General features: G+C 41.0%; 1 protein-coding gene across 1 annotated transcript in view; it reads left to right on the forward strand.

The window, feature by feature from the left end:
• Positions 1 to 21,276: 21,276 nt before the first annotated feature.
• Positions 21,277 to 23,962, forward strand: part of DRC8 (dynein regulatory complex subunit 8) — a 107,363-nt gene continuing 104,677 nt past the window's right edge. Inside the window, exon 1 of the mRNA XM_019730867.3 lies at positions 21,277 to 21,601. Within this exon, the coding sequence (XP_019586426.3) occupies positions 21,472 to 21,601 (130 nt within the window). The 5' untranslated portion in view covers positions 21,277 to 21,471. The remainder of the gene's footprint in view (positions 21,602 to 23,962) is intronic.

Consider the following 23,962-nt stretch of genomic DNA (forward strand, 5'->3'; position numbering starts at 1 on the left):
TTACTACACGCAGGGGTTTTTCTTCCGCTTAATATTTGGTTTAATTTTTCCAAGTCCTGCCTGTGAATTGGATTTTAAATTCGGGAGGGGCGAGGGCAAAGCCTTTCTTTTGTCTCTTCCACAACCCCTACTGCACGGCTTGGGAGATAGAGGCTTGCCTTAAGAGCGTGATCCTTACTCCATATCGCAAAACGTACTTGAGGGGCCTTGTCTTGGCAGCTGTTCTCATAGTATTAATAGCCAAAGAAATGAAGCCTCAGAATTGCATTTCTGGGTGTTCTCTACCTACCTACCAAAAAAAAAAACCACGTAAAACATTCTGTCCCACTTAGGACCTGGTCGTCCAGGTGTAAAGTCCCAGCTAAATCTTACACTTTGATTCTATTCATGCTCCTGTAGAAATACTCTTGACCAAACCCTGCTGAAACTAATAAAAACGTGTGAAAAACAAAGAGCTGTGATTTTGTAAAAAGAAAAAGAGACTATCACCCTCGAAATCTGTTATTTTGGTGTCTTTTAGAAGTAATTTTTTCTTTACTAAATAAAAGGTGTGTTATGTTCTTGAGGTTTTAGGTAGGGGGGCCAGAATTTAGATTTATGGTGGAGTTAAACATCTTAAACCTCAGAAAATCGGCACAGTGACCAGCCAGTGTTCCACTATCTCTGAGTAAGAAGGTCTGTTATACCCACTATTTGATGCTTTAGCTGGCACAATAATGCGGCCCCAACATTAATTTGAAATTGGGAAAAATATACATGTAAACTTTCCCATAGCTAGTATGTTTTAACTGATTAATTTTATTATTTTTAAGTTGCTTTTCGATAGCCTTTAACAAACATGTATTTTTCCAGGCAGTAAGTATATAAAGATGAAATATTAACATTTGTAAAATGATTTGAGTTGAAATTAATGGACCATGTACAGTACTGGTAATTCTCAATTCAGGGTACTGGAGGTAGAAGGGATAGCACCCTAAATAGGAACTTCCAAATCGTGCCAAAAACTCTTGTTAGCCTTTGGTTACAATGTCCTTGGAGCTTGTAAACAAGTCACAAACTGGAATTTTAACTTTTCAAATTCTTTGCCCATGTTCAAAAACGGGAAGAGAGCCACAGGAGGCTTACATGTTCACAAACTGAATAATTAGTCTCTTAATGAATCAGAGTTAAATATAGTTAGTATGACGGTCCTTTAAGTTTGTAAGTGTCCTTAGATATTTACATTTTTAAACTATGAAAATAAAGTTCATATATCTAAATATCTTTATAATAATCATTGTTGGTAGGTTCAATCAGTTGTAATAATAAACATGAAATATAACTGTAGATGGGCACGAGATAGTTCCATGGTGTTAACTCCAAGAGCTTTGCAGACTTTTTGAGCTCGATGTAGCCTGGAGAACATCTTCCGTCTGCCCAGTTTACAGCCCAGGTTGCAGAGGCTCTCCCTCTCACCCCAGTGGTCCTTCGTTACAACTGGGCCTTCTTAAACAACATTGGAAAGAAAAAGTTTTTGTAAAACTGTCGAGCCATCACCTTACGTTGTCCTTTCTACAAAGGGGTAGAATCTACTTTACCATTTGAAAGTACATATAATGATAATTTTATTAATTGTTTTTGTTTCTCTCTCTTTTTTTTTAACTTTTATTTATTTGAAGTGTGTTTTTCCCGGACCCATCAGCTCCAAGTCAGGTAGTTGTTTCAATCTAGTTGTAAAGGGCACAGCTCACAGTGGTGCATGGGGATCGAACCAGCAACCTTGTTGTTAGGAGCTCTGCACTCTAACCAACTGAACTAATGGGCAGCCCGTTTTTGCTTCTTATAGTTTAATGCTATCATGATTGTCCTGTTCTACAGAGACCAGTCAAAGTATGGATCACTTCCTCTAAATCGCTGAGGGACCTATAAGGAACTTAAAGTTCCCCCTTTTTGAAATCCTAGAGACTACCAAGAATACAGAGTGGAAGAGGGGACACATTAATTCTCAGTAGCAAAAAGGGATTAGACAATTACCCATGGGTACTAGATCTATGAGAGAGCATTACAAAGCTAGGGTACTCAGAACACATAGGTTACACTTTGAGGCTGAAGCAAAGGTGTGCACATATGTGCTACGGTTCCCTCAGCAAATACATTTTTGAGCATCTTCTCTAAGACAGGCACTGGTCTCCTGGAACTACAGCGGTGAGCTACATAATTATGCCTTCACTCTCTTAGGGAGAGTAGTCAACAAATATAAAATAGGGATGGTAACAAGTACTACAGGGAAATAAAACACAGGAGAGGGACGAGGTGTACTGAGGTGGGGGGTGAGTTTTTCAGCTATAAATAAGGTGGTCAAGGAAGCCTAAGAAATATGGTAACATTTGAGCCAACATCTAGAAGAGGTGGAGGGAACAGTAAATACAGAGGCCTGAGAGGATAGATAGGAAGTGAGATCAGAGAGTTAAGAGAGAAGAGAGGAGGTAGAGATAGCAAGCAACCTTGCAGGTGGTTTTGTAAGGACTTTAGCTTTGCCTCCAAGAGAGGAAAGACATTAAAGGCTGATTCATAGTGAAGTGACATGAAAAGATAGGAATGCTAAATTCAGTGGACTCAAGATACTATTCCATTTAACTCTATTTTTTTTTTTTTTTTTTGGTCTAACACAATGAAGCCCAATTTAAGTTAATGAACGAAGCAAGAAATATGCTGAGATAAATTTCCAATCTGCTTACAAAGATGTAAGAAAGTATAGGTACCTCCAAATTATAATGTGTTAAAAGTACATTTTCAAATAGAGAAACAGGAAAGCCCAGTTGAAAGGGAGGATGTACCAAGTTCTCGTTAAAAGTGCAAACTTAGAAACAGACAGACCTGGATGGCAGTGCCATCCAGAGCATCTAGTAGCTGGTCCCATCTGGTAGCTAGTATGTGATCTTGCTCAAGCTATGTGTCTCTCTATGCCTGAGTTTACTCATATATAAAATGATACCTGCCTCATGAGGTTGCTGGGAAAATTCAGCCAGGTGATGAACATGAACTCAGGGTACAGTGCTGGGCACACAGTAAGAGCTCAAAAAATATTAGTCTCCATTAGATACATCAAGCAATTTAATGAACTTAAGAAAATCTGTGATTGGATTGTTAATATCTTATTTAGGGAATTATGACTATACATATTTTGTAAATTATCAATGAATTGTTCATGGTAAGATGTCAGTCTAGACAAAAGAGAAATGGAGTCTGTCCACAGAGGAGAGTGCAGACTTTACTTCTCAGCTCAACATTGTCACTGTCACCAGCTGTGTGACCTTTGGCGAATTGCGTGATCTCTCGGGATATTAGTTTCCTTGTGTATGTATGAAGCAGAGCAGACTAGATTTGTAGTCCCTCCAATGGGAACCTTTGATGAGTTTCTTCTTTGCTGACTCCAGACTGGAAATGGGGGAGCACTGTTAAACTTTGTAATCATTGTGATTTACATTCAGGTTTTACTTGTCATATTTAAAACTTTGCATTGGAGTGTCAAAACATTTTACAATTTATTAGTAGACATGAAAGTTGAACCATTGTCCTATAGTTTTTGAATTTAAAATGGTACAAAATACTTATACAAAAGACTTGAGTACCATGACAGGCTAAAAGTTTCAAAGTAAATGCTTTCTATTTGAATCATTTTATCTTTGATGTCATGAATCTCTGTCTTCACATAAATTATGTAACTTCCGTGGAATGAAACACGCTCATTAGAAAGTTGCAGGAAAACTAGAATCGTGGTTATAGTAATATATCAGGACTGTTCTGATAACTAAAATACTTACCAGGTGAAGACTGATAACATTTACCAAAACTTATCTTACACAAAGGAGTGCTAAGGAGTTTATTATTATTAAGTACATTATCACACACATTACCCGTGCCCGGCCGGTCTCACAGTACCTGATAGAAAAGGATGAAGAAAACGTTCAGCCCATCCTGAATTACACAGCCAAGAACCAGACGACTAGAGTGATTATGACCTCATAAGCTCTCACCTTCTATGTGCACCCTTGGAGCTGGTCTATTCCTTGAGCTCAGGGAGCAAGATGGACATGACTTTTCCAGCACCCGTGCAGTGTCTTACATCAATAGTCCCAGAGAGCCCAGCAGTGTGTAGGAAACGAGATGGAAGCTTGGTAACGAAATATATCCTCTGAAAACGTGTGAACTGTACCACAACCCTGATGCACACTGAATATTTCTTTGTTTTAAGAGAGAGCTCTCCAAAAATTAAGTAGAGACTTTGATAATGCATTTGATTCAGCAGAGCCTTCTTGACATAACATCTACCAAATAAATAAATAACAAGTAGATTACTTTGTAAGCTCAGCGTTCCATTTGGCTATTACTGTTGGCAGCGTTAGTGAACACCATCAGGATTCATCAGTGATCCTAACCTAAACTCTTGAACTACTAAATGAAAATTGTGTGGCCCATAGATTTAATTACCTGTCCAGGTACTCCCCGACTACACCAACAATGTAGTGTGCCATTGCTTCCATCTAGTGAAGCAAGATTGTGTCAAAAACTGATTTGGTAATCATGTTTAGAGTAGCCATTTCTCTATTTCTCTGTTTTTATGTTTCATGTTTCCTAATCCATTTTCTCATTCAATAGTAGAACGCATAGGTAGGGCCTTCATATTCTCCATAACTCCGAGCAATATTGCCAAGTACCAGATGCTCAATAAATACGTTTGATTCTACTTAGAAGATCATATTAGGTTATTAAAAATGCCTTCCAGCTCCAGATATAAGCACCATCAAAAAGCATCATCCAGGATCAATCAGTTGATTATGATCTAGAGAAGTACTTAGTGATGACATAAAGAGATTATTGACCAGAGCTGACCAATACGGTAGCCACTGGCCACAGGTAGCTATTTAAATTAAAGTTAAATACAATTCAAAATTAAATTCCACAGTCACACTAACTCCGCTTCAAACGCTGCATAGCCATTGGCTTTCCATTGTCACAGAAAATTCTTTGGGACAGTGCTGTTACAGACTGTTTGGAAAGTACAACTTACACCAAGGAAGGAACCTTCATATCTATGTGGCTCAAAAGACAGACTGAAAGGAAAACTGGTCCCAAGATTAGAGTAAAAGTGTGTGTGTGTGTGTGTGTGTGTGTGTGTATTTACATCATACATTTATAGACACATACACACATAGTCAATTCCCAATTCATCCATTTATCCACTTAACAAATATTTATTGAACACCTCCTATGTACTAAGTGCTATACCATATGCAGGGAAAACAGATATGAATGACAGTCCCAGACCTCTAGGACCTTGCAGTTTGGAGAGAAATACAATCTATTAATATAACCAGGATGCTATTGGGACACTAGCACAGTATACCAGGAACCAGCCATTTTGACCATCTGCTGAGCCATTGCCTGTAGAGTTCCCATGGTGTAGGTTTGTACACAAGCTTGCCCACCCACAAACACTCACACTTGAAAAACAAAACAAAACCTCATATGCACACTTAAGAAGCCAGTGTATGACATTTGTAAGTAAACAGTAATTAGTTAAGATTGTCTTCTATCATATTCATTATTCTACATACAAAGCTGCCTATCTTTTGCAGACTTCTGCCAGCTGACAAGTCCTTCATTAAAAGCTGTCAGGAATATAAATCTTGGGGATGTAACATACAGTATGGTGACTACAGTAAGTAATACTGTATTGTATAGTTGAAAATTGCTAAGAGAATAGATCTTAAAGGTTCTCATCACAAGAAAAAAATTACTGTGGTGATCATTTCACAATACATACAAATCTCGAACCATTCTGTTGTACATCTGAAACTAAGATGTCATATGTCAATTATAGCTCAAATTTTTAAAAAGCTGTTGGGGGTTTAGGAGAAAAAATCAAACTAAAAGTGCCTCTTGAGCTATCCTAATTGTCTGGACATTGTGTATACTCTGTGTCTATGTAACCTTTCTTTCTGTCCCCTGCTTTCGCTTTGCTCCATCCAAGCACACTTTCAGTGGGCTGTCTTTTAAGTCTGCTGTGTTTCATCTCGATTCATTTATTTGTGATATTAACTGTGATTGAATGCTGGCTCTGTACCAGCCACTGTGCTAGGCTTTTCATACCAAATATCTCTAATCATGATAGCAATCTCGTAAGGTAGGAGTTATTAACCTCAATTTCTAGATGTGGAAACTGAGAATCAGAGGGGCTCAGGAACTTGACTAGGCTTAATAAGTGGTAAAGCTAAGATAGCAAATCAGAGTTGCCTGACTCCCATGCCCAAGCTCTTTCTCCTGCACCAATAAGTTTGACTCATTAGAGTTTCAAAGTCAAAACTGACATATTCTGTTCCAGTAAGATTTTATAGTATACAGTATAGAAGAAACAGACAGGCAAACCAACAATTGTATCACAAGAGTAACATGCTATGACAGAGGTGTGTATTCGGTTTGGGAAATGGAGCAAGGGGCTTCTTAGGGGGAAAGACCCTGGAGCTGACTCTTAAAAATGAACAGTGCTAAGAGAAAAGGAAGGCGATTCCAGGCAGTAGGAACAGCCTCTGAAAATGCATATGGTGAGAGTCACTCCTGTTGCTGGAATTCAGTATGGCTGCAGTATAAGGTTTTTGGGGGCAGGAGCAGGAATCAGGGTAGGAGTGGGGAGTGGTTATAGGGAGCAAAGAGGCAGATTGAAAAGAACCCGGCTGAGCTAAGAAGTTGGAGCTTCACCCACAGATAAACAGTTGGGGAGTGAGGACACTAAGGAATTTTAGGCTGAGTACTGTCATGATCAGGTCCGAACTTTAGAAAGATCATGTAAGCAGAACAGTGTTGAAAACCCACATGTCTACAGATTGTAGGCAGGAAATAAGAATGAATGAAGAGGTTCAGATGTAGGAAAAATTGCAGTGTGGTTATGATGCTACACTGCAAGGGTCACTTGATCTCAGGTCAGGGGCACCTGGGGAGTGATGGAGATTTCAGAGAACTGGAGTAAAGGCCGCTATTTAAAGGAGCAACCACCTATGGCCTTGTGGGAATGGGACCCAGGATTGTAAGGCTTTCCCTTTAAATTTTTTTTTCTTTTTTAAAACTTTATCAATTACAGTTGACATACAGTCTTATATTAGTTTCAGGTGTACAACATAGTGATTAGACATTTATGTACCTTATAAAGTGATCACCCTCTAAGTCTAGTAGCCACCTGACACCATACATAGTTATTACAATGTTATTGACTACACTCCCTATGCTATGCTTTACATCCCTGATGTTTTCCCATTTTTTAAGAGGAGTGGAAAATCTTCATATTTATGTGGCATCTCCTAAACTTTAGAAGTGGCTAATACTACACAGGCCAAAACCACTGTGTCTTTGGCCATCTGTTTGCAAGTCCTGGCAAATAAAACTGTTTGGGTTGATTATCTAAACAACGCTGCCGTTGGAATGGAGATGGACTATTTTGTGGGAGTGGACACAGTCTTTACTGAGAGGAAAAAACTGGGACATGCCTAGCTTTTGGGCTTGTTGGGCAAGTATATGTGAAGTCATTCAACCTTTAACCAGTTCCTTTTATCCCTCTCTCCCAAAACATGACCACATACAGATTAAGAGACACATGAATTAAGTCATAGAATCAAAGCAAATTTTAGCCACATGTAAGGCCTGGGAACTTGTTCCCATTTGCCTCTACATTCTTATGCTGTTGAAACAGGGTCAAACTGAATTGCAAGGAGAGTTTCCTTACAACTTTTTTATTTCCTACTGGTCGTCTCCCTGAATCACTGCCCAGCATCACCATCTGTTAATTACTTATCATATACTACACACATTAATATTATGTCATTATCTCATCCTCACAGTGATTCTGAGATTGTATATTTATTCTGGGCCTTGTTTATTCTACTGTTTTAAGATTCAGTTTACGTGTGACCTCCAAGAAGACCTTTGTGATTACCCATATCCCAGCCTCCCTCACCCTTGACTGCACTAGTAGGTATGCCTCCTGTGAGCTCTCAGAAACTTCCATGCTGTTTTTGCCTCCCTCTGCCCCCCACCCCGGTTTTATAAGGATCTGTTTCTGCCTCCCACTGACTGACCTTCTCAAAGGGGTATTGCTACATGTAAGTTCATTTTACGTTCTTGGCCTAGCCTGAGAGGTAAGCATTCGGGACAGGTGACGTGTGGAATGAACGAGCCTTCGTAGATTGACATAGTTTTAGCACATGGTTCTAGTCCTCACCAGCCAAGTAACACAGGCAGAGTTGCTGGTCCCTCACATCTTCCGTCCCTTAACCCATAAACCGATCGTATCCTACGTGCCCCTGAGGGATAAGAACCACGGATGTGAAAATAGTGAAAGATAAAACGCTACGCAAATGCATGGTAGTCCTATAATTGTCAAACATAGACTTAACAAACAGACTTTTGAGGAAAAGGAAGGGAGAAGTTTTTATCTCCCATCTCAGTCTGAAATTGAGACGTGCATCGTGTTTATTGAAAGACTTTACCGTTTAAATTTGATAGCTTAGGGACTAACTACTAGTAGTATTATTACTAGTAGTAATAACTTTTATAACTAGTATATCCTAGTAGTATTGGCTGGGTTAGTAAGCTACACCTCTTTTGACTGAGAGTTGAGACCAGGTATAGCTCGTCTTTTTCTTGGAGTAGTAAAGTCATATTTAAACAAACAGTTGGGAGCGATTTTTGACTCTTGAATGCTTATCTGTGCGTAAGGTTCACACCACTCTTATTGCCAAAGGACAAGATAACCCGGTGCCTTACTCAGGTTACTTCTGCAGAAGCATTGTTATTATTGTGAAGAAACACCCACCCCTCTCCCCGCCCCCCTACACACACGCAACTGAAAGAGAGTGTAATGTTCTAACTTGTGAAGAGAAAGGCAGGTGGGACAGGTTTCTTTTCGGTGACGGCGATGACTTTGCTCTGCCATCCACTGTCGCCAGGATCGCTCAGTGACTTGTGGGGTGGCATTCAGGCACTGTCAGCACAGCCTCAGGATGCAGCACCGAGTTTCACCTTGGAGGTGCTTCCCCGATCCCTGTCTTCCCCCTCCAGAAACTGAACTTCTGAACCTGGTCTTCATGACACAACTACTCAAGCAGCCCAGCCGTCCTACAACTGATGAGTTTGAAGCAAAGTCGCTCTCTAATTATCATTGCTAACATTGTCCAAGTAAGCTAATTAAGTGCTTTGTAAATGGAATCTTCACTTTGTCCGGAAGGAACTAGGGGAGTTTACCTCCCTGCCCCCAGGGAAGACAGGAATCAACAAGTTGAAAAAGGGAGGCCCGTTACATTTTCGGGTCACACTTGATATCTTTCTGAAAGGTGATATGATTTCTTCCCAACCTAGGAGAGGTTTGATGGGCTGCAAAACGGGACTGGCTGGCAGTTTCTTCCTTTATCAGACCTTGAGTCGGTCATACCATTTACTTCAAGGTGAATTCCTAGAACAGGAACTTCAAACATCAACACAGAAAGATTTTACAATGTAAATACTGGTGAGTCTTCTGTCCTGGGTAGTTCAAAGTTAGCTGTATTTGCTATCATCAGCATGAGAATAAAATGCCCTAGAGAGGAGGGTCAGTCGTTAACATTTCACCAGAGCGATTGATCTTTTTAAGGCTCTGCTTAAGCTCTCAGAGGCTTCCCACCGCCCAGGAGATAGAGCCCAGACCCTCCCAGGCCCAGGAGGTGGCCTTCTGCTGCCTCTCCAGTCTTATCTCAGGTTTCTCTCTACTTCCTAGACTGCAGGCGACCCACCGGTTCCCAGAGCCTGCCTCAGTGTCCTTCCCTGGGCTGGAAGAATTTTGGGCCTGGTTCCCCCAACTAGGGCTTCAGCTCTCAGCATAACCCTGAAGCCCTGACCCAGTTACGTCCTGCAGACGGAGTTTTCCTCTCCTGTAGCGGCCTGCACCGCCCTTTCCTAACACAACTCTTGGTAATACAGACCCACCTCAAAGCAGTGCTGTCAGTGCACTGCTGCTCCTGGGAGCGTGGTTACTGCTGTCTCTTCCAGGATGGTATCCCCAGGAGGCAGAGCGCATCTGTCTTGTTCATTCATTCCATAAGCCAGACCTCCCACAATGAGAAGAATTGGGCTGAATCATAGGTGCTCATTAAATATGTGTTGAATGAAAGGGTATATAAAAATTTGCTGAATGAGGGAATGGGGTGTTATCATTTAATGGGTTACAGAGTTTCTATTTGGGGTGACGAAAAACTTCCGGAGATGGATGGGGTGATGGTTGTACCATGATGTGAAAGTACTTATTGCCACTGAACTGCACATGTAAAAATGGTTAAATGGTAAATTTTATGTTATGTATATTTTACCACTATAAAAATTTGTTGAATGAATGAACAGTTAAGTATTTTGAACCCGGTTCTATTCAACTCTAATATATCAATTCAGTAACTATTCACAGAGCGCCTACTTTGGGTAAGACATAAAGGTGCACTCTTGGACTTATTTCAGAGTCTATAAAATATAAAATACACTCAACGTTCAATCCCAATCACCCTTTGTGTGTAAAATGTGTTTTAACTAGATAGACAGGTCTTATTTATCTTTATATCCAAAGCAGCTAGCACTTATATGCTCAATTAATGTTTGCTAAATTGAAATAAGACATTGCCAATAATAGAGTATTTGGTTAGGGCTTTCCCCATTACGAAATACTTCCACAAACTGTATCTCATATTACAGTCTCCTTCACTCATACCCTTTCTTCTCTTTTCTCTTTCCTTCATGTTAACAGCCATCCATTCCGGACTTTCTGTCTCCAGAATCAACACAATTTCCTCAATTTCTTTATCTTTGTTTTACCAACTGTTTTCAACTGTTCATTTCTAGCTCTTATTCCCACATATCTAAGCAAATTCTGTTACTTTATACCTTTGATAATGCCCAAGTCCCAGGAAAGAGTTACACTTGACTCTGAGGGACAGGCCAGCTTAGCAGAAGATGGGTGGGACCACATGCCCTCGAATCCTTGGAACATGCTACCTGTCACAAAACCTTCTGGGCATCCTTGAGAGTAAGTATTGCACATCTCACTTCAAAAAGGAATCACACACCATTTGTCCACTATCTGTAGTTTGAATGGTGGTTGTGTCCTCTCATTTCATCCTTTATTTTCCACTGAATTAATGTCAGCCTTTTTGTAACGTAAGGAAGTAGATAAGAAGATACTATACAATAAAATATTGGAAGGCATTACAAAGAGAAGGGAACATCAAAAGTATGAGGCTAATCAGAGGATAAAGAGTTCCATTTTCAAGGTCTAGCGTCAAACAGTGTTACCACCAGGAACAAGGTCTTCCATAGACGCTGGCTCTCAATGGTAGACAAAATGGAAAGAAGTAGAGAAGTGACAATAGTTGGGTTAGAAGCTAGAGGTCTCATTTGACTTCCAAAAACTGAGACTTTTGATGTGTAAGCCGAGTTCTCATTCTAATATTCCTAACATTTACAACATAGCAGAATGGCTAAGAGCACAGAAGAGACAGGCTTCCAGAGGTAGAATCCCTTTTCCTTTACTTACTAGCTTTATGAGCTGAGGCAAGTTCCCTAACTTTTCTATGCCTGTTTCCTCATCTATAAAATGAGAATAATGGGAGCACTAGATAAACTAATACTTGCACAGCACCTGAAACAATGCCAGGCTTGTATTAAGTATTACATCAATGTTTGATAAAGAAATAAAATTACAGATATAGTGAATTCACATCTTAGCACCAGATAGTTTATAAAACAATTTCATGTAATCACCTCATCAAATTCTCACAATTCTGGGGTAGTTACTATTACCTGTATTTTATGGATAGGGAAATAAAGTTTCCTTCGTGTTTTAAGTTAATGGCTTTGAGACAAAGTTAATCAAAAAGAAAAATGAGCATTTAAAAATTTTTTACCCTTTTTCCAATGGAAAGGATCAGGTTTCTTTTTTCCTATTTCCACAGCAAAGAGAACGGTGGCTTATCACTTGTTACTTGCTTACTGTGATACAAAGTAGCACAGTTATCATTGAGATAAAATATAGTTTGCATATGTGTATTTATGATATGTGGCATATTGCATGTCTCTCTTTTAAAAACATGTATCTATTGGTAAGTCCTTTATCGTTAAGGGAACAATATTAATTTCATACATATTAGTCTTAGTGGTGTATATTACACTTACGCTCCAACTCCTAGGCTGAAATTCAGGCTATGAGCCTATAAAGAGAAGCTCACCGCGCACTTTGGGTTGAGTGACTCTTCCCCTTCTCCCAATATTCACCCAAAGACCCATACCTGGAGTTACATGAGAAGTTTGTTTTCTGCTCTGCAGTTATTGGTGTTTCCTATTTTAAATTGGATACTGAACATGGGCAAACGTTCTCAGGGTAGCAGAATAGCAAGGTCACCTTCCTCCTTAGGCCCTGGGAGCTCCTAGACTGCACTGCCGAGTAGCATTAAATATACAGTTTTGGGAGCTAGGAGGTGGACTGCCTAGTATTAATCTAGCTGTGTGACTTAAGTCAAGACACTCAAGCCCTCTTCCTTTTCTCATTCACAACACAGTATCCACTGTATTGGGAAAGATTACATGAGTTAGTGAATGTTAAGCATTTAGAACAGGCGTGGTTCATGGCAAACGTTCAGTAAATGATAGCTATAGTATTATGCTCTATTTTACTCAACACTCGCATCATCCTCTCGTCTAAGTTAATGGCTTTCAAACACATTGCCCATGACCTTCAGTAAGAAATACATTTTATATCACAATATGAACAGTACACGAATACATACAAAGCTAAATGGAAGTTTCACAAAACGTTAATACTTGTAAATGCCTTGTATTCTACTAATTTCTATTCCCCTTTAAAGAAAAATACCAGCAGTATCTTATTAAATTATTGCACAATCGATTAATGGGTCACTTCAAAAAACCCTGCTCTTTGATACCGGTGATAAGCAGAATAATGTCTTCCTAACATGTCCACACCCTATGGAACCTGTGAATATGTTACCTTAGGTGAGAAAAGGAACTTTGCAGATGTGATTAAGGTTACAGACTTTGAGATGGATTATTCAGGTGGGCCCCATCTAATCACATGAGTTCTTAAAAAGTGGAGAACCTTTCCTGGCTGTGGTCAGAAAAAGAGATGTGAAAAAGAAGGGGTCAGAGATGCAGTGTGAGAAGGTCTCAGTCTGCCATTGCTGGCTTTCAACTTGGAGGACGGTGGCCGTGAGCCAAGGGATGCTGGGATCCTTTAGAAGCTGGAAAAGGCAAGGAAATAGATTCTTCTTTAGAAACGAATGCAGCCCTGCAACACCTTGATTTTAGCCCAGTGAGGCCCCTATCAGGCTTCTGACCTCCAGCATTGTAAGATAATAAAGTGTTAAGACACTAGCTTTATGACAATTTGTTAACAGCAGCAATAGGAAACAAATACACGATCTAAGCCAGAAACCTTGACTTTGCTTTCGATAACTCTCTCCTCCCAGCCCCACATATTTCAACAAATCGCCTATTCCTTCTGTCTATAACTTTGAGGATCTCTGGAATAATCCATATGCTTTCCCAAGTTTTATGGTCATTGCCCTCACTTGGGTCCATCGATCTCTCTCTTGGACTGTAAAACCTTCTAATTGTTTTCTCTGCTTCTGGGCTTCAACCTGTCCCGCAGCCCTCTCCTTCCGGCTTTCAGAGACAACTTCCTAAACTACCAATATGATTACCTCCTGGCACTTTTGATGCCCCATTATGCCCACAGAATGAAGTCTGAAGTCTTTGGAATGACATTCAAAGCTCCTCAGAGGACCCAGCTCAAATCCATAAGGACACATTTCTGTGCTGCCATTTTCCCTATTCTGTCCCCTCAGAATATCATATTTATAAAGTTATTTTTACCATTTCACTTTATTATAGTTGGTTGTTTAATTTTATTTTTAATTTTCATCTTTAAAAAGTTGCCTCTTGGGAGCCAAAGAAGGCACAGAGAAGGAACCCTGCCTGCCAGTTAGCCAGCTCCTACTATATCCCAACTCAGACCTCAGGTTTGCCATTTATATTATGACTCCCCAATCACATCGTTAAGGGAACAATATTAATTTCATACATATTAGTCTTAGTGCTGTATATTACACTTATGCTCCAACTCCTAGGCTGAAATTAAGGCTATGAAATTAATTAGGGCATTCGTGGCAGGGAGAACTCTCTTTTCCATGCTGGGGAAAAATAAACAAATTCTCCAGGTAGTATAGTCTTCATTTACATCTTTTATTTGACTAAGCCTCATTAAAAATTTCTATCCACCTATGCATTTAAAAGGTCCTGCTGGAGCTCACATGAAAGCATGAATGATGAAGAAATGTGTGACATTGCTCCCTGCCTCTGGGGTCAGGACTCTGAGCTACTTCTTTGTGGTCCTATAGGTGAGAAGGCAGGCCATTCTCCAATGAAGACCAAAGTCCTTTGTCTTGACCCTGCCTCCAAGGCTTCTCTGATACCGTGCTTTTGCCTACGTATGCTCTGTGGTTTTTGCCAACAAAGTCAGAACAAATACATGATTAAATTTCACCACAGCCAGAGGAAATTTCGGATTACAAACTCCATACTGCTCTAAAATACTGCATTAGTATGCTCGGGCTGCCATAACAAAATGCCCCAGCCTGTGTAGCTTGAACAGCGGAAATTTATTTTCTCACAGTTTCAGAGGCTGGAAGTCCAAGATCAAGGAGCCAGTAAGATTTGGTTTCTTTTGAGGCCTCTGTCTTTGGCTTGCAGGTGGCTACCTTCTCACTGTGTCCTCATGGGGTCTTTACCTGTGCACACACATCCCTGGAGTGTGTCTCCATATGTCCGAACTTCATCTTCTTACTAGGACACCAGTCAGATTAGATTAGGGCCCACCCCAAGGGACTTATTTCAACTTAATCACCCCTTTAAAGTCCCTATCTCCAAATTCAGTCACATTCTGAGATACTGGGAATTAGGACTTCAACATGTGAATGGGGGGGGGGGTGTTACACAATTCAGATGATAATAAGCAGTGAGAATATTAGTGCCTGACACTCAGCCTTGCACAGATTCATTATTCTAACAAATTCCTTCTCGGTGCACCTCAGAACCCCTGTTAGGGTCCTTCTGTTTGGGTTCTATATTTCCACTTCCAGTCTCAAGGCTGGGCTCTCCACTGCAGCCCTTATTTGGTGTCCAGAGGAACCACGTTTTTTTGTGTGTGGAAAGACCTATGCCATGTTCTTTGGTTATAACTGCTTCACATGGCTCGGCTACGCCATCCTCAAGTCAGCTGGCCTAGCACTGCCTTAAGAACCCTGTTCTCGTTCCCTTCTTTCTGACGTTTTTGACTTGGAAAACTAGCCTAAGCCCTTATATTTGCAATGGAATTTCTGAGACATTATATGCCACTTGTGCCTGCCTTTTTTCTCGATGCCCTTGTTTTCTTTAAAAGCAGCTTTTAGAAATTTAGAATCAACTGCTGTATGCAGTCACTGAAATCCCACTCACCTCCACACAGGTTGGCTCTAGATTCCCAGATACATTATCTTTCGAATTAGAAATTCATAAAGATCATTTTCAATGAAACAAGCAGCAATGACTTCCGTGAAACATCTCAAGTATATAATTTGGGGTCCCTTCCTTTTCTTCCTCTTGCTTCAATTTACAGTTCATGTTTTCATTTTTGTTGTTTTTGCATATGGCATTCTTGCTTCATAGACCAGATTCAGACTTGACCAATATGCTTGGTCACAGAGGAGCTGTGTCCTAGAGTTGGCAGTTGTCTGGGAGTAGCGGGAGTGAGTCAGTGGCCGAGTGATGCCATGCCCTGGTGATGAGAACAGATTTGGGGACTGATAACTCATGCTTGAGCAGTCACAGGCCCAAGTTCAACGTCCTGTCCTGGGAAATTTGGTAGTTGGTACAGGTAGACGTTTAGAGAAAGGACAAGGGTAGCATTCCAAATCTAGGCAGAACCTTAGCTAAAAGACTTGTTTTTGTTTTGTGTTTAAGTCGGGCAATTAGGTGTGTGTTCGAAGTGGACATTGAAAAGTCCAAGCACAAAGCAGAATCACCCTGGGGCAGCCGGATGGCTCAGTTGGTTAGAGCGCGAGCTGTCAATAACAAGGTTGCTGGTTCAATTCCCGCATGGGATGGTGGGCTGCGCCCCCTGCAGCTAAAGATTGAAAATGATTGGACTTGGAGCTGAGCTGCGCCCTCCACAACTAGAATAAAGGACAATGACTTGGAGCTGATGGGCCCTGGAGAAACACACTGTTCCCCAATAAAATTAAAAAAAAAAAACAACCACAAAAAACAAAGCAGAATCACCTTGAAGAAGACTGAAGGACACTATAACTCCAACTCCAGGCTCTACGCCCTGAAAAAAACAAATTCAATTATTGGGCCATAGAAGCATTACTCTAGACCGCATCAGTGTCTTTGCTTTGATCTCGCTTAGTTGAGATGTGATCATTCGCATTCAAAGTTCATACTAATATTCAGGCTAACGGGCAAGGTATAAATGCTGAGGTTGGAGAGCCAGCCCATTTGTTAACTGTTGCAATTGAGACAGGCTGTGATCAATAACATAAACGACAGCAACTCTCCTTGGTCATCTGGTGAGCAGTAAAGAGCTCTGACCTAAGAGTACAGGACCTGGTTCATGTCCTAGCCCTATCTCAACCACTCTCTTTATTTCTTTGAGAACATTTTCCTCATTTGCTAAAGGATGGTAAGAGTATCCTCAACACTTAATTTGTATTTTTATAAAAATAACACACACTCATTGTTTAAAGAGTCAAATAATACTATAAGGCTTATCACAAAGACAGCAATTCCCTACCTGTGACAGATTGTATTTTTCAAAGATGGCCATAGAAATATCTCCCACCCCACAATGCTCTTCCAATGAGAACTTGACTTTCCTCCCATGTAATGGTGGTATCTGTATTTTCTCTCCCCTAACCTGGGTGGCTTTTGTGACTGCTTTGGTTGATAGGGTAGTATGACAGAAGTGATGCTGTATTAGTCAGGGTTCTCCAGAGAAACAGACCAACAGACCAAAAGGATATAGATATAGATAATATAGATATAGATGTAGATACACAGAGGATGCCAAAAAAATGTATACACATTTTAAGAAAGGAAAACTGTATTAAAATAGTAATACTCAATATATACTGATAACAAAAGATGAATACAAGTCATGTTTGAGTTCTGCAATTACAAGAGGTGCTCACAGTGTTACCATCAGCATCCAGACACTTCTGATTATGGCAAACTGCTGCTTGAGCAACATTGACCAAAGTGTCCACTTGTATACATTTTTAGGCACCCCTGGTATATAAAAAGAGATTTATTATAAGGTATTGGCTCATCCGATTATGGAGTCTGAGAAGTCCCACATCAGCCCTCTGCAAACTGGAGGTCCAGGAAGGCTAATGGTGTAAGTGTAGTTTGAAGGCTTGAGAATAAGGAACAATGCCGGCAGAAGATTGATAGTTAGCTCAAACGGTCGGACAGGGAGCAAATTCATCCTTTTTCTGTCTTTTTGTTCTATTCAGGCCCTCAATGAATTGGATGATGCCCCCCCACACTGAGAAGGGTCATCTACTTTACTCAGTCTACTGAATCAAATGCTAATCTCTTCCAGAAACCCCTCACAGATACATGAAGAAATAAATAAGATATCTGGATATTCTGTGATCTAGTCAAATTGACCCAGAAAGTTAATGATCAAAGATGCTATTTGACATCTTGTTCCCTTGGGACACGCACCTCTGGAACCCTGAGCTGCCATATTAGCAGTCTAACCACCTTGATGTCACCATGTTATAGAAAAGCTCAAATGAACCTACCTGGAGAGATCTTATAGAGAAGCCCTGAGACTACATGATGAGAGAGAGAAATGCCTGGCCAGGTCTCAGCTGCTCCAGGCCCCACTTCTGTCCCAGCTCCAGCCCCATTTCCTGCATCTGACAACAGCTCGAGAGACCTTCATCCAAAACTGTCCAGTAGAGCCCTTCCTGAAATCCTGACCCATGGAAACCATGAGAGATAACACATAAAATGATTATTATTGTTTAAAGTCACCAGGATTTGGGGCGATTTGTTATACAATAGTAACCAGAACACTTTCCAACCCTTCTTATCTTTCAGTCTCACTCTTCAGAGAGCCACCTCTTTCCATTCATTTAACTGGTTTCTTCTCACTATCTATAATTCCCTAAGAATTAATATCCTTATGCTGCTATCCATCTCAGATGTATTACAATTTGACTTCCTATTTTGGAAGATGAAGGTATCAGACTCTTATATTATCCCACCTTCATTGCTACTTCCTCAATCAACTAAACAGAGTTATATCAAAATGCTGGGCAAGTCAGTATTTATTTATTGCCTTATTGATACGACTTCATAAGTCTTATTGACTGTTGAGCCAATTTATTAGGCATAATCATTGCATTCCTTTTCTTATACTGCTTAATTTCTCATTTACTCAATTTCCTGTATCATTGTCACTATTTCTTTCCATACTTTCCAACTGAATAAGATTTTCTACATGGTGAAACACATCCATCGGTGTTCTTTTCCTCTGGATTTCATCCTCCTGGAGCTACTGGCCCCCTTTCCTGCAGGGGCTGGTGCTTCTAGGGGAAGCTTCTGTGCTGAGTCTTCCTTCCACCTCTCTGCTGTGATGAACTCCTCTTTTCCTGACTGGTATCCGACGCCTTCTTGGGTCACTCCCTCATTTTGGTGGAGCACATCCTCTAAAGGTTTCCTAAGGAAGGATATGCAGGAAGTGAAAGTGTTGAGATTGTGCATGGCTGAAAATGTCTTTATTCTGCACTCTTGCTTGATTAATTGTTGGGTGAGATAGAGAATTCTAGATTGAAAAAACACTTTTTCTCAAAGATGTTGAAGACGTTACTCCATTGTCTTCCAGTTTCCAATATTGTTCTTAAGAATTCCACTGCCATTCTGATTTCAGAATCTTTATTGTGAGACTTAGGTTTTTATTTTTGTTCTGTAGAAACTTTTGGTGTTTTCTCTTTATCTTTGGTGTTCTGAAATATTATGAAGATATGACTTAGTGTAGACCTTTTTTTAACTCATTTTTCTGGACAGGCCTTTCGAACCAAGAGGCCTGTTCTCCTATTCTGGGAAATCTATTGCTTCTTTGATAATTTTATCTTCCCTCTGCTCCATGTCTTCTACTCCTATTACTTGGCTATTGGACTAGCTGGATTAATCCTTCAGTTAAAAAAATGTTTTTCCTCTCTTATTGCCCCTTCTTTCTACATTGTGGGAAATTTCCTCATTTTTAAAAATTTGCTTTCATTTTATCTTGCCTCTCTGAGGATACCAATTCGTCTTTGAAGGTTGTTTCCCATTTTTGCATTGCCTTTGTTTTCCCCATTTGTTTGTTTATTTTAGTTCCTGTCCTTCCTATGGGAGTCTCCACTCAATGCCCAGTAATTCTTGCATGACCATTCGCATTAAACAGTGACGCACTAAAAAGCTGAAAGAAAACAGGACTGAAGCTTGGTAATGTTGAAATTGCTGTGGGGTAACAGGCCCACCCTTTCAAAGCCAATGATTCAGTATTTTAGCTGAACAGTTTCTCCAAGGAAGAGTCATTCTTCTACATGAGGACAGGGGTGAGGCGATTATACACCTGGGTGACAGGTGGGAGCAGGTGAGGACAGAGTCTGGATGCGCTTTCACAAAACCCCCTTTGCTTTCAGCCCAATGCCTCACTCCTGCCTTCCTGTGTGTCAGCTATTCCTGAGTCTAGACCTCTATGTTTCAGTTCCTACAGAAATCACCCTCTGGAGCCCTGGGACCAGGGTGGGGAAGGGTAAGGAGTAGGAGTTTTCACTTGGCAATATGGAGGACTAGAGGGGACGTGATGGCAAATCTACAGACTTTGGACCGATTCCTCTGTTCCCAGTCCCACTCAGCAGATGCTGGCCTCTCCCGGCCCTGTGCCTTTCAGGTTTCTGCAGAGTCCATCAGTACCCTTCTCTGATTGGCTGCTGCTGTTCCCTTTCCCTATGAGTCACCAGGCTTCATCTAATTTGCATATTCACAAGATGGATTACTACCTCCCATTCACTGTTGCATTCTCTTCCGCTCTCTTTGACCCTGTAGCCTTATGCTGTTTTCCTTTCTTTCCCGTTCCTTTGTAGAGCTTCAGGAGGCAGTGGAGATGAATACATGTGTTGACTGTGCCATGTTTCATCAGCCATCTCCCTACGTACTTTGTAAGATTATTGTCAGTACCAAACAGGACAGTCTGTGCAAAAGTGCTTTGCAAACTCGAAAATGTCATACTAATGTGATTTATTATCACTTGGTTCCTAAGACACCTTGATCGATTTTTCTGTTGTGACTTACTTCTCACTCCTTTTGACAAAATAAGCACTTTAGCAATGGCAGCCATCCATAGCAATAATCCTTAAAATCTTAAGCTGAAAATAAATAAAATGCTCTCAATTATATGTGTTATGCAAAATGAGTTGAAAATAAATACTAATTTGTTACCTGAAGGAAATGCATCATTCTTGGAGTTCTGGCAAAGGTCATTTAGACTTAGCTCAAAGCTCCCAGGTCCACTCAAGGTCCCCAGGTGGCTGGGCTGCTTCCCAGCCCCCATCCCCACCCCCATCCCTCCCTGTGCACAGACCTCTCACAGCACTTCTCACTCTACTGAAATTGCTCATTTCCTTGGTGTTTCAGACTCTAGGTGTGGATTGTGCTTTATCCATCCCTTTCTCACCAGCACCTACCACAGTGCCTGACATTGCAGTGGGCCATAAGTGATGAAGTGAAACACTGCAGAAAGTTGTCCACATTCAAATATCATTTAGTCTTTGGGGAAAATAGTTCCAAAGGGGGTTGATTGGCTACTCCACTTTCAATATTAAGAAGACAAAGATCAGAAATTCTTCCTCCCCTATAAAGACAAAGAGAAAATTGTGGCTCTGTCTGACAGATTGCTCCATCCCTCCCTGCAACAGGAGAGGAAAGCGAGAGAAATTAAACTGCAGGTCTGGCACCACCAGACAGCCCAGGCACAAGTGTGGAGCACAAAGCGTGAGGCAGCGTGGATCCTGGCAGCTCTCGTGTTCCATGAAAAACACCTGCTCTGCTGGCAGCCAGGAAAGAAAGACCCAGAATAGCACAGGCACACCCACTCACAAAAACACAGGAACTCCCCTGTGCTGTAGGCAAGACTGGAAAGTCAGGAGAGAGGCCTAGTGAAGCTGACTTGAAAAATTTACCCAACTCCATGAAAAGGACTGAATTTCCCTTACAATGGGAAGAGAATGAAATTCAACACTTCTCTTTCTCCGAGGCTGCCAGGCCTGCTCAATGCTCACAATGTAGGTGTGGCCAGCCTGCAGGAAGCATATAAGGATGCAAGTTACTCAGATAGGACTAGCCACACGTGAAGCACAGGGCCCAGAGCCACCGAGGAAGACTCCACTTAGCCACAGTGAGGGAACTACCGAGAAATATGCCATTCCTCGGCTGGGGACAGCCCATGGTGAGTACTGCGCTTCGAATTCCAGGGGACTGGGATGAAGTTTTGAGATGATGGATGGTATTGGAGGAAATGAGAGCAGCAACCAAAACAAGCCAGGAAGGAGGTCGGCAACTGAGGAAATAAGGGGACAGAGACAAAATCTGAACCAACTGAATGACCGCTTGTATCTTCTACAGGAACGTCCAAAATAGTCCCTTCAGATGTTCCTTATGAAAAGGGTTCTGTGGTCACAAAAATTCGGAGATAATGTACAGTAAACTGCCTTAGGGTTTCACAATGAACATTAGCATCTGAAAGGCCCCAGGCGTTCTCCATGAAAGGAAAAATAACGAAAACCAAAAAAGACTTTATTTAACCCAGCGTTTCCCAAACACTTTCCTTCAGATGAGGCCTATGGTGTTAACCTGTGGCGCTAGTGTTCCATCCACCGTGAGATGGGGGCTGCAGTTCTACCCAGGCCTTGACCCTTGAATCTTACCCTTAGTAATGACATGCCTTTCAGAATTTTATAGTGAATGACAGGTTTAGTTAGAAACATTAGTTGTGAATATTTAAATCTCTTTTTCTCAAATCACATGCCAATGTGGGAAGTTGTGGAGGGTGCCGTTCAGCTTCAAGTTGTTGTCCTTTCAGTCTTAGTTGTGGAGGGCGCAGCTCAGCTCCAGGTCCAGTTGCTGTTGCTAGTTGCAGGGGGCGCAGTCCACCATCATTTGCAGGATTTGAGGAGTCAAACAGGCAACCTTGTGGTTGAGAGCCCACTGGCCCATGTGGGAATCGAACCGGTAGCCTTCAGAGTTAGGAGCATGGAGCTCTAACCACCGGAGCCACCGAGTTGGCCCAACTTAATTTTTTTAAAGCAGTTTTGGGTTCACAACAAAATTGAGCAGAGTACAGCGAGTTCCCAACTACACCCTGTCTGACACTTGCACAGCCTCCCCACCAACATTCCCCCACTAGAGTGGGACATTTGTTACAATCAATGAACACTGACACATCGTATCACCCAAAGTCCATAGTTTATATTAGTGTTCACTCTTGGTGGTGTATATTCTATGGGTGTGGATAGATGTCCAAATGAGTGACCTGTATCCATTACCATTGTATCATACAGAACAGATTCACTGACCTAAAAATCCTCTGTGCTCTGCCTATTCACCCGTCTCTCTCCTCAAACTTTGGCAAACTCAGATCTTTTTATTGTCTGCATAGTTTTGCATTTTCCAGATTGTCATGTAGTTTGAATCCTTGTAATGTTTTTTTTTTCTTGTTGTTGTGAAATCTTATCGTATTTCTATGTAAAAGGATATTTTAAAAAAGTGGTGAGAAATAGCCCCCTTTCCATGGCTGGCAGATCACTGGCTTATTCTTTTTTTTCCCCAATTTATTTTTTAAATTTATTGGGGTGACAATTGTCAGTAAAATTACATAGATTTCAGGTGTACAATTCTGTATTACATCATCTATAAATCCCATTGTGGGTTCACCACCCAGAGTCAGTTCTCCTTCCATCACCATATACTTGATCACCTTTACCCTCATCTCCCACCCCCCACCTCCCTTACCCTCTGGTAACCACTAAACTATTGTCTGTGTCTATGAGTTTTTGTTTCTCATTTGTATGTCTTGTTCTTTTGTTGTTTTTAGTTTATATACCACATATCAGTGAAATCCACTGGCTTATTCTTTACCTTATAACAGGATCGACAGAATTGACAGACAATTCTTTGTTGTGGGGCTGTCCTGTGTATTGTAGGATATTTAGCAACATCCCTGGCTTCTACCCACTAGGTGCCAGTAGGATCACCCTCCCCAAGTTGTGACAATTTTGTCCAGTTTTGTTCCATTATGTTAAGCTTGCTTCCCTCACTTAACTCAAGGTTCATGCAGGTTATTCTCTATGCCCACCCTTTACTTTTTTCTATATCAGTTCTTTCATTTACCTGATTTCCTGTATTTCTTACCACTTCCCTATTGGCAACTATATTGCTTGATTTCCATGTCTCCTTACTCTCAAGATTGATTGGTTCACCGACTAAACATTTATGGAGCCCCTCCTATGTGCTAGAAGCTGTCCTTGGCAAAGTGAAGTAAACAGCTCACCAAATAGTAACAGAATGTGGTAAGTGCTCTGGAGGACATTAACAAAATGCTAGAACATAATAAGGGAGGATAAACCTCTCCTTAGTTAGGGTGTGAGGAACATCCTTTCTGAGAAGATGAAACCTGAAGGATAAGGAGGAACCAACTGGCCAATAAGCACATGAAAAGATGTTCAACATCATCAGTCATTAGGGAAATGCAAATCAAAACCACCATAAGAAACCACTTCAAAGCCACTAAGATGGCCATAATGAAAATTAA

This window comes from Rhinolophus sinicus, chromosome 6, assembly GCF_057876585.1.
Source record: "Rhinolophus sinicus isolate RSI-liver-muscle chromosome 6, RSI-T2T, whole genome shotgun sequence".
In the NCBI taxonomy this organism is placed as follows: domain Eukaryota; kingdom Metazoa; phylum Chordata; class Mammalia; order Chiroptera; family Rhinolophidae; genus Rhinolophus; species Rhinolophus sinicus.